The sequence below is a fragment of the Pogona vitticeps genome, chromosome 2 (genome assembly GCF_051106095.1).
Source record: "Pogona vitticeps strain Pit_001003342236 chromosome 2, PviZW2.1, whole genome shotgun sequence".
In the NCBI taxonomy this organism is placed as follows: domain Eukaryota; kingdom Metazoa; phylum Chordata; class Lepidosauria; order Squamata; family Agamidae; genus Pogona; species Pogona vitticeps.
Genome location: NC_135784.1, coordinates 239934676 through 239949585, shown reverse-complemented (window position 1 = coordinate 239949585; position 14910 = coordinate 239934676). Strand labels below are relative to the sequence as shown.

Here is a 14910-nt window from a genome sequence, read left to right as displayed (position 1 = left end):
CTTTGGGAGCAGCTGGGCTGCTCCGAAGAAAGGCAGAAGCCGATCCGATCTCCCCCCCCCACCATCGGGAGCAGCAGGAGAAGCCGCCAGTTGTGTGTGTGGGGGAGATTGGATCGGCTTCTGCCTTTCTTTGGAGCAGCCCGGCTGCTCCCAAAGGGCTGCCCCGACTGTGCTTGCAGCAGCGGAGGAGGTGCCTGGTGGAGGAGAAAGGGCCAGATAGGCTCCTGCCTTCTCCTCCACTGGGCACCTCCTCCGCTGCTGCAAGCACCATCGGGACAGCCCTTTGGGAGAAGCCAGGTGATGGGGGAGAAGGCAGGAGCCGATGCCGTCTTCCCCCCCTCCCCTGAGGCTTCTCCCAAAGGGCTGCGCCCGATAGTGGGGGAGAAAACCGGATAATCCGTTCCTATTGGAACGGATTATCCGGTTTTCAATGCATCTCTATGGGAAAACGCGTTTCACTTAACAATGTTTTCCCATAGCGATTTTTGGAACCAATTAACCTCGCTATGGTCCTCCCTAGAAAGCAGGATGAAATGCTGGAAAAGGAGGAAAGGGAGGGATGGGGGGATGGGGGAAAGTACATTAAGATGGGGGGATGGGGGGATGGGAAAGAATGTAAAGGAGGAGGAATGGGCAAAGCTGGGAGCAGAAATTTACGGCCAGAGATCAGACAGATATGCATTGCTCTGAAGACATTAATTATACTGTATTGGGATAAAATTAGTAAACTGGAGCGAACGTGGTTTAAAGAGATTTTATAGATGACATTTTAAAACTGGTATAAAGGAGGCAAGAGGCTAATTTTGGATTTATGACACTGGAGCTGATAAGCACAATTAAAAAGGGAGAAAGTTACTTGCTGAACATAACAATATAAATCATTGGTTTGAGAGATACATATTTACATATAAATTAGTATGGTTAACATACTTACATATAAGCAATTCTGGCCATGTTTGGATTTTAATGGTAGATAAGTACATTTAATTATGAACTTAGAAATGTTTATGATGAATATAATATTAGATGCCTTTGTTTCTAAGGCATGCATATAGAGATATTAAATATATGTGAACTATAATAGTGACTATGTAGATAAGATTAGACATATAATATCTTTTTGTCTTTAGAAATTGTGATTTCTGATGATTGTATTGGCCATATTTGGATTTTATTGGTGGATAAGTATTAATGATGAAATCAGAAATGTTTATGAAGATAATTGGATAGATGAAAATGCAGGAGAAAGAATTTATAAAATTACTATAAATTTAGGATGTTAGCTATTGAACTAAATATTTGAGATAGGGATATGAAATATAATATGCATAGATATATGGGAGAAGGGCATAAGATCTTTGTAGCCAGAATCAAATAATGGATAAGTTTGAATGGGAAATACCTCCTTGCCTATATGTTTTGTTTGTTTTATATGTTTTTGATTGTCCTATATGTTTTTGTTCATTTTGTATGTATGTATGTGTTATAAAAATAGACATTTATAAAAAAATGTAGAAAAATGAAACAAAGTTTGTGCATTGAGAGCATTAATTCCAATCATTGAATGCATAAGCTCTTTTCCTCTTTTCCATCTTTCAAGGTATGCAAAATCAAGCCAAATCAAGACTATGTCAAGCAGCAAAATATTCTTTAAAGGGAGCAGGTATCGTTATAGGTGAGTATTTTCTGATACTGGTGGGAATACAGCTTATTAGCTAAATTATATGAATGATGTTGGCAGGTGAAGATCCTTGCTGGAGGTGGAGGGGCGGCCCAGTGCGGCTATTCCTCTGCCTCCTCCTGCTGTTGGCACCCGATCGCTTCCCTCCAGCATTAGTGCCAGGGCTCACCTCCAGCCCATGTTGCTACCTTGTCCCCTGCCCGAAGGGAGCGCACGAGTGGCACTGGGGGAGGTGATCTGGCAGTGGCGGCAGCAGTCAATGGGCAGCCGCGAGAGGCAGCCGAGCACAGCTGCTCCTTTGCCTCCCCATCCTTCCGTGTATAAAACGACCCTCAATTTTTCCTCTAATGGCTATAGGAAAAAGTGTCATTTTATACACAGAAAAAATACAGTAGTTTAACTTTGTTTAAAATTATGTGTTATATTTATATTTTGCTTTTCCTCCCATGAACCCAAGCTGATATATGTAACCCTCTTCCTCTTACAATACTCCTGTGAAGTAGGGTGTTAGAAGTAGAAGACTGAGTGTGTTACTGGCCCAAGATCACTGAGTTAGTGCCACCTTTCTCCCCATAAAGGACCCAAGACAGCTCACAATAGATAAAATAAGAAATTTAAAAACACTATATAAATATCACATTTTAAAAATAATTAAACATACACTATATAAATATCACTATATAAATGTATACACTATATATATATATATCACATTTAAAAAACAAACATACTGAAAGGTCAAAACAATCAAATATAAAAACAATTCCTGAAATAACTTACTACTTAAAGGACTGCCTGTAGAGGAAGGTCTTTGCCTGATGACAGAAGGACAAGAGGGAGCTTCATCGGGCAGGGCATTCCAAAGCCTGGGAGTAGCCATTAAGAACACCCTCTCTTGTGTCCTCTCTTTCTTTCATGACCTTGGAAAGCTGGTGGAACCAAGAGAAGGGCCTCCCCAGAAGATCTTAAAAGCTGAGAAGGCTCATATGGGGTGATATGATCCTTCAAATAGCCTGGGCCCAAGATCTATAGGGCTTTATAGGTAATAACCAGCAATTTGAATTGGGCCTGGAAACAGACTGGCAGCCAGTGAAGCTGTAGTAATGAAGGGGTTACATGCTCCTTATAACCATCATCAGTCAACAGTTTGGCTGCTGCACTTAGAACAAGCTGATGTTTCTGAACGCTCTTCAAAGGCAACCCCAAGTAGATTTTATTCATTTTAAAAGACAGAATACATTTATGCCAAATGTTGTGTTTTATTACAGTGGAAAAGTTGCCAAAGAAGTTGTGGAAGCTAGTTCTAAAATACAGAGGGAGCCACCTGAAGTGCACAGGTATTTCCTGTAGTCTCAGTTGTGCCTGAATAAGCTGAGGTGAATGTTCGGAGAGGTTCTTGGAGCAGGTTCCTGACTGCTAAACTGGACATTATCCTAGTTCGGTGACAGGATTGTTGTTCTCATCTGAACCTTTTAAACTAGAAATGGTAATAGTAAAGTTGCTTTTCTTTGGGGTTTTTTTTGGGGTATCTATTTGTTTTCTAGTTTAATTTCCCTCCTTGATTATTTTCCCCATTCAGATTTCACATAGAGATATTCTAAGGATGATAGCTGTACACAGCCATTATGTGTAAAATAAAGAGAGGTTGGCCATTGCAAATTACTCTGTACCAATATGCTCATGAACAAAGGAATATTTAAAAAAAACACAGTAGGGCATCAATTAATTTTTACATGTCTTTTATTATACACTTGTATACACTTGGGGACATTCTAGGTATGGATTACTGTTGTTGTCCTCATTTCCCCTTTCCCTTCTCAGAACCAATATTACTCAGAGTCGCAGCTCTCACTCCTTGAACAAGCAGCTCATCATTAATATGGAGCCTCTGCGTCCTTCTCCAAATGACCAAGAGGAGATTCCATCGGATGAAGGCAAGTCTATTCCTGATGTGGCTTCTTTGCTACATTTCCCCCCTCTCATAGGCATACATATGATTCTGTTATAGTGCTTAATAAGAAAAGGGAAAGATAGCACTACAAAAGGACTTCATCTTTTTTCTCTCCAAATGGACATGGAGGGATACTTCTGATTTGTTAGGAAAAAAAGAATTAGGACTTTCTTTGTACCAGTATGATACGGAGATACTGAGAAGGGTTGAAGAACGAAGTGTGAATGGGAGCCAGCACTGGTGAAGTTTATCCCCAGAGATATCAATGGGATATCAATTTCTAAAGTATGGAAATACAAATAGTCTGTAGCTGGACCAAGGCAGTTTTGTTTGTATTCAGTTGTAAATCACTTTTAAAAAAATACACAAAACATAAAATTTGCACACAGCCTTCCCATAACATAGTCCCACATTTCCATGTTTCCTGGCCATTGGCTGTGCTGACTGAGACTTCTGAGAATTGAAGTCCACAATATCTGGAAAGGCAATTGTTGAGAACCTCTGCCACCCGCATAAATATTTGTATTGACTCAAAGAATCATAAAATGGTTGAGCTGGAAGTGACCCCAGAGGTCATTGGGTCCAACCTCTTTCCAATGTTGTACTCATCTTTCCCTAATGCAAGCGTTTTGGTGTGTATTTTTCCACAGTACACATATTTTAGTATGTAACCTTCTCTGATGCATGGATTTTAATAGATAGTTTTTGATTTTAAAACTGCGCCATAGAATTCAGAGTAGTAAAGTATTCAGAGTAACTATATTATAATTGGTGTATTGGTCCAGGACTACAAATTAGGTTAGTTTGATTAAAAATATGGACCACACAGTTACCAACATATAGCAACTAAACTTATTTTGCCATGGTGTGTGTGGGGGGTGGTGATATCCTAGTGCTAACATCCCAGGGCACTTCTATTATTCTTGGACAAAATATCCCTGATGTCTAGGGACAGGTTTCTTGATGTGGATGCCTATGACTGAAATTTCCCCTTTCATTCCCTTATTTCCCCTTTCATCCCCTGGATCTTCTCCCTTTTTGTCTGCATAAGATGCAGCTGAATGAGAGCTTAGGCAATTTTTTCTTGTGAATTCATTCATTCAGGGTATGTGGCTGGGGTTGCTTCTGTCCTGAAAGACTCCTTAGCTATCATCTCTTGCTGGTTTCTTAAACTGGAATTGGGTTTCTTCCTAAACTTGACCAACTCTTCAGCTTCTTTAGCTGGCTGGCTGAGAAGGTCCTGCTGCTGAGTCCTTGCTCTCATTGCTGCTGCTGCTTTTATACTCTGGCAGGAGAAGACCCTGCCATCAATTCCCACTTCGTCCAGCATGACCCCATTCCTGTGTTCCTTCCTGGAAGCCTGGCAGCTTGGGAATCTGGTTCTTTCTCCATGCCACGTGATTCTCCCTCCCGTGTTCGTGCCCCCAGATCTCTCGGTGAGTGTCAATATGGGGTGGTGGGCTTGCAGGAGCTAATGGGGGTTTAATATTTGCTCTGGGGAATAAAGTTTGTATAGTGTTTCAGTTGGATCATCCAAAGTATGTAGTTTCTAAATTCTTCCAAGTTAAATTGCATTTATTCCTATAGGCTGTCATGCATTAATAAATAAATAAATAAATAAATAAATAAATAAATAAATAAATAAATAAATAAATAAATAAATAAATAAATAAATAAATAAATAAATAAATAAATAAATAAATGATTGCCAGTACTTTTTTCCTTAGTCACTAGAGTCATATTGGCGCTTTTGAAACCACCATCCAAGGGAATTCTGTGAGTCATGAGCTATTAATATAACATTCATAAAGCTGGCTGAATCACCTTGGGTCTCTGTGATCTCATGGTATTTATAAACAGTTGGTTTCATGCTGATAAGGATGCAAATTTGTAGACCTCAGTATAGTTTCATTTGTTTATTTTCTATCAAAAATTGTGTTCAGGAAGGCTGGCAGAAATAAAACTGAAATAATATATAACTACAATTAAAATATTAAAAACACTTTTGAAACATAACTAAACCCCAGCAATTAACAGAAAGAAACAGCAGCCTGCTAATTATGTAACACAGCTTAAACAGTAAGGGCTAACTCCCATGATTAGTCTCAACCAGACCTGTTGCATCAATAGAATGTACATGAAAGCTGTCATAACAAATTGCAGTAATTCAGTAGGCCTGTTCTGGGTGGAATCAACAATTGTATTTGGCTTTAAAAAGCTAACAAAAACATTTTTTTGTTTGGAAAGCAGTGTCACAGCTGGGCTAACCTTACCTGGCAAGGAGGTCCAGAGTCCAAAAAGGCCCTGTCTCATATCTATGCTAAATGTGCCTCAAAGAGTGTTGGGAGGGACTAAGAATAGGGCTTCTCCAAAGATTTTAATGATTGTTTGGTGATTCAGAGTCTGAAGTAATTTGACCGCAAGAGACAGAGGATGTTACAGAGTCAATACTCCAAAGTCTGCCTTGAAACAATTTGGTAAACAGTAAATACACTGCAACAAGGGAATCACATTCCTAATGTTAACCTAGCCTAAAGGTTCTGGACCAGTTGACAGGAAAATCCCGTAGAGTGCTGAGAACACCATTTAGACCTATGACTTTCCTGAAGTGGACTGTCTTTGTGGATTTTCCATCCTACAGGGACTCTTGAGTCCCAGTGAGTCTCAGGTAGTAGAACATGTCCCTAACAGTGGAACTCTAGAAAGTTTTTCCATAGGTACATCACCAAAATTCTACCCAACTCCGAAAACCAGATCCAAATGAGTGAAGTCAGAGACAACTTGCGACCAACCCATGGTTGCCGTAGAGGCCATAAAGTCCTGAGCCAGTTTGAGGTGTCAGTTTGGATGCTATAGTCCCCCCCCCAGCACACATTGAGAGGACTCTAGTACCGCCCCGAGACCAACCATTTTTGGATTCTTACTTGCTTCACCTTTCTTCTCATATACAGAGTAGTCTAGTGATTCTCAGTCTTATGGATCTTACATCCCACTGATCAGTGTATCAAAGAATCTGAATTCCATCCTGATAGATATAACAAAACCCATCTGGTCAAAGAAGGATATTTATAGATAGATAATCCATGGCCTGTATATCAGTCGGAGATGGTATATCACATTTGAAGGACAGGAGATAAAGGAAAGTAATTTTTTGTGATTGTAGTGAAAATTCCTGTCTCCTATTTAAACTATTCTTATGTCTTGTCAGGGATACATGTAACCACTGATTGAGATTGACTGCTCTAGATGCAATCCTGCAGAGTAGCATGATAATAATTCAAACTCAGCAGGACTGTCTGATGCAATAGTGATCATTTTTTCTTCTTTAGGAAGGGAAGACAAATACAGCTAATGATGGAATTCTGGGTTCTAAGGGCAAATGAAGCATGTGTTCCAAAGATGAATTCTTGTCAATTAACAGTTGTGAATAAGAAAATACGCTATTGTTTGTACAATTATTAATGGTACTGATGATGTTCTTGAAAACAGAGGGTGCATAATGGAAAGCTCCAAAAATATTTAAAAACCTATATCCGAGGTAGTATGTCCAGTGCAAGAAAGCTACATTCAACTTTCAAGAAGAGACAAGTCTACCAATTGTTAAATCCAACTCTCACATTCTGGAGCAATATATTTCTCAAAGCTAGATGCTAAAGTGACAAAACAGCAAGAAATTATTCTTGAATGTAATAATGGTTAACTATTTTCACGAAAATGTTTGTGTGTGTGTGTGTGTACACCAGGGAATACAATTCTGGGACAAACAGGCAAGTTTGCCACAAAATGGGAAGGGGACCAGTAATTTTCGTCAACAAATAAAATTTCTTGAGTTGACTAAGGGTTTAGGCCATACTCGAAAAGGAAATGGGTTGAAACGACAAATTCATTCAGTGTTGTCTTTGAGTGAAGGAGGTTAGGGTTTATTTTAGCTCTGTGACTTTGGCAAGGATTGTGCGATATCTGTTTGGTATCAGTAAATTAAAACAACCTGGCCTTAGCAGAATTATCTCTTAAGGATTTCCAACAATAGTTGTGCTAATGGATTTGGGAACAGAGAGAGTCTGTTCCCTGCCTGAAGTGAGGCAGATATAGATGTGTGCAGCTGACTCAGCTATATGTTTCCACACAAATTATTATTTAGCCCTCTATATGTAGTTTTTCTGTGCAGCATGATCAGAAGTATATTTGTTGACCTTGAATTCAAATTCCCACCCCCACGCCCAGAGTCATTTGCTCACCTCAGGAGAGTTGTCTGTCAATTAGGGAACACTTTAATGAGTTGGTGAGGCCCTTAGGGTTTCATACACATAAAAATAGCACATCAGCATCACTTGTTGGCAGTCAGAGGCTCGCTTTTTATATCCTGGAAACAGCACCAAGGGCTGTATTTTGTGTCAACATAATTGCACAAGGATTTTATATCTGAAAATATGGTGAAAAAAACCCAAAGCAGGAAAGGGTTACAAGAGGATGTTCACTGAAAGTGCACTGAAAGACAAAGAGGGACCAGGTAGCGTTCTTCCCATGGAAAGTAAAATTATCAGATACAACTGTAGAGATTCTAACTTCTGCCTGTACCTTGAATTTGCACGTTATTTGTAAGAGCTGTGCAATAAAGGATGTGTGTTTTCATCGATCAGCCTTGTATTGGGACATGCTAGTGTTAAAACAAGTACTGTACAGTATAAGCTTCTGGAAATCAACATATTTTCTGATAGCCATTTGAAATATAAAATTGATTCTTTAAAAATACACTTCTGCAAGTGTATTTGATACTTGTTGGAATTAGTAAATAGAGTCTTCTGGGAGACACAAACATTACCTGTCCCCTTTCTCATGTAGTTTTAGCCCCATGCTTCCAACCTTGGGTCCCCAGATGTTCTTGGACTGTAATTCCCATAAATCCTGGCCAGCAAAGCTAGTGCTGAAGGCTTCTGCAGGTTTAAGTCCAAGAACATCTGGGGACCCAAGGTTGGGGATCATTGCTTTATCCCTTATAACTTTATGTTAAAAGAATCACATTCCCAGGAATAAAGAAAGCTGCATTATGTTAGTAAATCAAACCACTGGTCCATCTAGCTTAGCTGTTGCTTACCTTGATCCAAAAAAGGATCTCCAGGCCCTCAGACATGAGTTTTACCCAGCCCTGCTTTAAAATGATAGGATGGGACTTTCTGCATTCTAAAAACTTGCTCTACTAATCAACTGTAGTTCTTCCCAGAAGATAAATTATTTTATTCAGGAACTAAATGACTTTTAAGCTTCCCACTAACCAGACTTTGCAGGGCAATCTTCAATATGTAAAAAACTCTAACATATATAAAGCACTTTAAAAATACAATGGTGCAATAATATGAAGACTGAAGGAGTAGAATATAAATCCAAGATAAAACTAACAGCAAACAATTTTGTTTGTGTTCCTCAGAACGTTTGTTTTTGCAAAGTATAAATGATCCAGCAACTGTAGCAATACAAACAACAGTCTGAGATAGGTTGTACCAACCAGTTATTTGTCTTTCTTAAATTCCGGTAATAAATCTCTGAAGAGTTTGGCTTCCCTCCAACATAAGTCACTTCTCCCAGATATATGGGTCAAAATCCTGTTGGTATAAAGTTAGGCCACATAATCAGATTATGACAACTGGAAGATGTCATAATCTTGTGCTGATAATATTTAATTTAACTTAATTGAAAGCTTCCTATCCCTCTGTTTCAGGTACTTAGCCCCCTCCCCAGGTCTGTCTTTTGCCCTGGTGAAACCCTTAGCAACCTCTGGACAGGGAGAGGGAAACCTTTAATAGTTAAAAATTACAGCTAGTTCTCTTGGCACCTTTGCCATATTGTAGTATCCTGCAAGTAGGCAATGCTGGAGTGGAAGACTGCAATGTAAATGATTACTCCCACAAATAATTAATTAAAAGGGTAAAATTAAAGATTTTAAGCATGCATGCCCTTAAAATAAGAAACCATAACAAGTTACTTCTACTTGCATATCTGCATTTATAAATATCTACTATCTTTGGTTTTTTTATACTCTGTTTTTCTGCATTATACTTCAGTGAATGTGTTTAAGGGTGGGGACAGGCATGTGCACTGCAGCTGTTTGTTAACAACTGCTAAGGAAACAGTTGGTATTTGCAGTTAATTGTATTGTGCATTATGATAGGGTTGAAAAGGTTTAAAAATAGCCTCTCATTCTGTTCTCTGGTAGGCTATTTCTATTGGCCATATTAGAAGCCTGTTATTTGATTCATTCAGCAGGGTGCTCCTGAGCTGGAAACTTAGCAAAGGTCAGTAGCAGTATGGATGACTAGTTCAAAGGGCTGCCATAGGAAATATAGCAATTAGTCAGTATGGTGAAATGCTTAGTAAAAATCCAGACCAGGAGGAGCATTCATTTGCGAATGGTGAACCATTGTAGCAAAGATGTGTGCATTCGCCTGCTGAGACATGGCTCTAAGGTCACAGCTACAAGTGCTGGTAAGTAGAAGCTCACCTTTTGCTTTGTTGTTTAAACATTATTGTGAACAGAATAGCATGCATTTGCCCTTCATGTCTGGTTTGTCATACTAATAAAGGTTCACATTAAATTAGTGCTTGAATCAAAACCTATCCAGGTCTGATAAAGAAGAATGTGGGAAAGACACATTTAGATGAGGTAGGAGGAAGAAAAGAGCAAGCAATTCAATGAAGAACTTGTTTCTAATGATGATGACAATCAAACATACCTTAAATAAATCATTGCTGAGTTGATGAACAGGGACATAATTTAAAAAAACACACAGAAAGAGTTAACACTAGAATAAGCACATGGCAATCTAGTACTTAGGGATATAAATCTAAAGAACTGAGTTACTGGCATAAAACTTAATAACAAACTATCAATTACAAAGTATGTGATGTCATACGTATTTAATGTTCAGGCTTCTGTGGTGTCAGGCCAGGAAAGGGTCCTTTACAACCAGTAAAGACAGATACCAACTCTTACAGGAAAGCTTCTGTAGTCATGGGTAACTAAAAACTATCTAAAGCTGAAAAAAGAAAACTTTTTTCAGCAAGAGAGCGAGTGAGAGCGAGTGCAAAATAATTTTCAGAAGCTTTACTGCAAAAGATGAGGCTTTTAAAAGAAGTACCAGGGTACCTTCTATTGCAGGACAATATTGAAACCATTCTGACATTTCATTCTAACCAAGACACATTTTTCATTAAAATTCTGAAGTTATCAAATGTGGATTGTCAAGGATGAAAGAAAATACTTTTTCTAAAACTATTTATAGTTTGTTTGAAAAAAGAGAATAAAGGAAATTTGGTGGGTGAAAATTATGTTGTAAAAATTGATGCCGTTTCTTTCCATTAATATATCAATATTATAAACATCACTGTGAAATATCAAAATTGTAAATATTTATTTGTTACATTTTATTGTAAACAAGGAAGTCTACCTGCCTCTCCCTTCTTGAAAGAGAAATCGAGAGGGATTTGTAGGTATTGCCACAATAAAAGGAGTTTCAAAAAAATGCAGACAAAAACAGCAGCACTGCATCAGCACTGCAGAGACTGTAATCAGAAAGAAATCAATAACCACTCAGAAGTAGAAGCAGGGAAATACACAGAGAAAGAGCCAAACAGCCCTCTGTTGCACCAAATGCTTACTTTGAAAACTAAGGCTTAACTAGATAACTATCTTAGAGTATTCAGTGCCGGAGTTAGGCAGGTGTCTTTTGTGAGAGCATTCCACATTGCCAAACCAAAAAAGCTCTGTTCCTAATAGAAACATGCTGTACTTCATTCAGGCAGCAGAGCCTCTGATGTTGAACCAAATGCTTGGAGAAAGAGGAGAATTACTGTCCAAGTTGTTTTGCAAACAGTTTTACCGTGAGTGTGAGAATGTTATGAGCAGAACACAAGAAGCAAGCAAGTCCTCCTGGTACAATCACTGGTGAATGCAACATTGCAAATGAATACTGTAATGAAAAATTGAGAGCTTGTAATTAAGGGCTATGATGTTTGATGGACATAAAACTTAAAAAGTACTCAGGATGAGGCTGAAGAAAAAAAATTAAATAACCTGTTTGTAAAGAATGAATACAAGAGATGTGCACAGTGAAATTTTTCATATTTGTTTCTTTCTGGTTATTTTGGGGGGGGGTGCTTCCTTTATTTTTGTATTTTTTGTGTATTGATCCTTTCATTTTACACAAAAGGGGAATCCTCTTTTAGATTTCCAATTTGAGTTTTATGGCTCTCCAAAAGCCCTTAAGAACACTTAAAGACTAGTGCAAGAAAGCTGAGCAAAGTAACAGAAATCTGTCTTCTGAAAAAGCTGACAACAATACGTAAGAAAGAAAATGATCATCATGTTAGTACTAGTTTATAAAGTACAAATATACTCCTTTAGCCAAAAAGATGCCCCCATCACCACCAGTCCTAAGCAAAGAGCAAAAAATCCTTTATTCCCTCACCAACTGATTCAAAAAGCAGTGTATCACCAAAAATTAGAAAAGAGACAAAATTACTATGAATTCAGTGCCACCCACCAAAGGCAACAGAGAACCTCTGAACCACACAACAGAAAGCAAGGAAGCGGGCAGCCAGCCAGAAAATGACTGCTTGGTACCCAGAGACACCCATTCACAAAGGCAACCAACTGCAACACAATACTAAGAACAAGAGAAAAATGTCCCAAACTGTGCCCATCCAATAGCAACCACCACCCATACAGCTCAACAGCACATTGACAGTTACAATTTCTACCCATCACCCCACATCCCTTCCCCACATAAGCAAACAAGACAGTTCCCCGAAACCCCCACCAAAATATACATCTTTAAGAGAATAAATAAGGGTACGTGGTGATGTTGTGGGTTAAACCGCAGAAGCCTCGGTGCTGCAAGGTCAGAAGACCAGCAGTTGTAAGATCGAATTCATGCAACGGAGTGAGCTCCCGTCGCTTGTCCCAGCTCCTGCCAACCTAGCAGTTCGAAAGCATGTAAATGTGAGTAGATAAATAGGTACCACCTCAGTGGGAAGGTAACAGCATTCTGTGTCTAGTCGTGCTGGCCACGTGACCACGGAAACTGTCTTTGGACAAACGCTAGCACCGTCCCCTAGAGTTGGACACGACTGGACTAAATGTCAAGGGGAATCTTTACCTTTATCTTTAAGAGAATAAATATGCAGTAAATTAATCAAATAATAGTTTTTTAAAAACTAGTTAAGCAGGAAAAGCACTACACACACAGTGAAAAAGAAATAGCAAAACAAACAAACAAAAACAAACAACAAGAAAACACACAGCCCCATTCCAAAAACCAAGGGAAACAGGCAAGTAAAAGATGCAAGATTACTACATCCAAGATAGAGGGCATTAGGAGATCAGTATATAGTAATCCCACAGTGAAGGAATGAGTGAAGCAAAGCGCACTCCTCACAGAGTTCCAGGCCCTTTAATGGATTCAGAATTTCTGCTCTCTCCATACTTTCTCATTGGTTGCTGACAGGCTTGCATTTCTATTGAATGAAAAATTTATGTGGCAATTTTGCTGACAAAGGATGAAATAAAGGCTTACATGAAAAAGGGAAAACAAACAGAACATGAACCTTTCATGTATCCTTTTATAAACACAAATAATTCATGTTTAAAAGGTTACCGTATTTTTTGCTCCATCAGATGCACTCCCCCCCAAAAAAGTGGGGGGAAAGTGTGCGTCTTATGGAGAGAAGCTGGCGATTTCGCCCCCACTGACCCTGTGGGGGGAGCCTCGCAAGGGTCCAAGTGATCCTTCCAGGACCCTTATGAGGCTCCCCCCCACGGGGCCAGCGGGGGCAAAATCGCCAGCTTCTAGGACCTTTTCTGAGGCTTGAAAGGCTCAGAAAAGGTCCTAGAAGCTGGTGATTTCACCCCCGCTGGCCCCATGGGGGGAGCCTTGCAAGGGTCCTGGAACAGACCCTAGGACCCTTTGGAGGCTCATCCTGCCCCCCCGCCAGGCCAGAGGGGGCAAAATCACCACCTTCTGGGACTTTTGAGGCTTGGGAAGCTTCAGAAGAGTCCCTGAAGGTGGTGATTTCGCCCCCTCTGGCCCCGGGGGGGGGGGCAGGTTGAGCCTCCAAAGGGTCCTAAGGTGTGTTCCATAAGATGGACCTCTCCATAAGGCTCACCAAATTTTTAGGAGAAGAAAACAGATTATTATTTTCCTGTTTTCTTCTCCTAAAAATTTGGTGCGTCTTATGGAGGGGTGCGTCTTATGAAACAAAAATACAGTATTTTTCAGCAATCATCAAAAAGGGAAAATGAATTGTTGGATCTTTCAATTAAATAGGACAGGCCTATCTCTAATGAATAGCAGCCTTCTGTGTTTCCTGGTCATGTGGTTTTGTTTGAGTTGGCTGATTAAGCATTACAAAGCCATGCTTCTGGGGTATAATAGTTATTTTAATTTGATTATTTATTTATATTTTTATCCCACCCAACAAGTGGCTTTGCCGCTACTCTGGGCAGCGAACAAATAAGAATAACACAAAGTACACAAAAGACTCAATAAAAGTTGACATATATAACAAGCAAGGAACACAGGCTCTAAAAACAAAACAAGTAATAGAAGGATGATAACTATAAAGTAATCATTAATACAGTGTACAGTAATATTAGGCAGCAAAAGCAAGACAAGTCCATAAGGGCAAAAAGAAAGACCAGTCACTCAAGTGAAGTTACTCTGGGGTAAGGCCATAGAAGACTTGTGAAAACAGCCAGGTTAGTGTGGGTGGCAGTTCATGGAATATAAGAGGTAAAAAGGAGTAGCCTGGTAGCAAGTGAACTTAATAATCTCTCTAGAGGTGTTTTAGAAGAAGTAGCCATGTTAGTCTGTGGAAGCATATCAGACAAAACCAAAGGGAAAAAAATAATTAAAAAAATAAAAAAGATAAAAACATTGTGGCACCTTAAAGACTATTTTAATGTGAGCTTTTGTGGAAAACTCCACTTCTTCAGACATATGAAGTAAAATACATACAGTAAAACATTCATGCCTGGCTTTAAGACACAGTGGTGTGTAGTTGCATTTCACACATGCAATAATTTATGACCTATGCTTGGTGCTCAGTTCTTTTGAAGTCTGATTTTACAAACATTCTCATAAGAGCCAGAAAAGAGAAAACAAGGAAAGGGGGGGGGGAAGTGGATGGAGGGAGAAGGGGTGTGTGTGGTACCTCAAAGACCAACTGTATGCAGATTAAAGAAGACAGCAGAGGAACAATGTGTATTAATGAAGAGAATATCAGC

General features: G+C 39.3%; 1 protein-coding gene across 3 annotated transcripts in view; it reads left to right on the top strand.

The window, feature by feature from the left end:
- Positions 1-14910, top strand: part of FRMD3 (FERM domain containing 3) — a 157486-nt gene that overhangs the window by 129397 nt on the left and 13179 nt on the right. For all 3 annotated transcript variants that reach the window (XM_072992260.2, XM_072992261.2, XM_072992263.2), the window contains 4 exons: positions 1601-1675; positions 2950-3018; positions 3503-3615; positions 4925-5068. In XM_072992260.2, coding sequence (XP_072848361.2) covers positions 1601-1675; positions 2950-3018; positions 3503-3615; positions 4925-5068 — 401 coding nt within the window. The remainder of the gene's footprint in view (positions 1-1600; positions 1676-2949; positions 3019-3502; positions 3616-4924; positions 5069-14910) is intronic.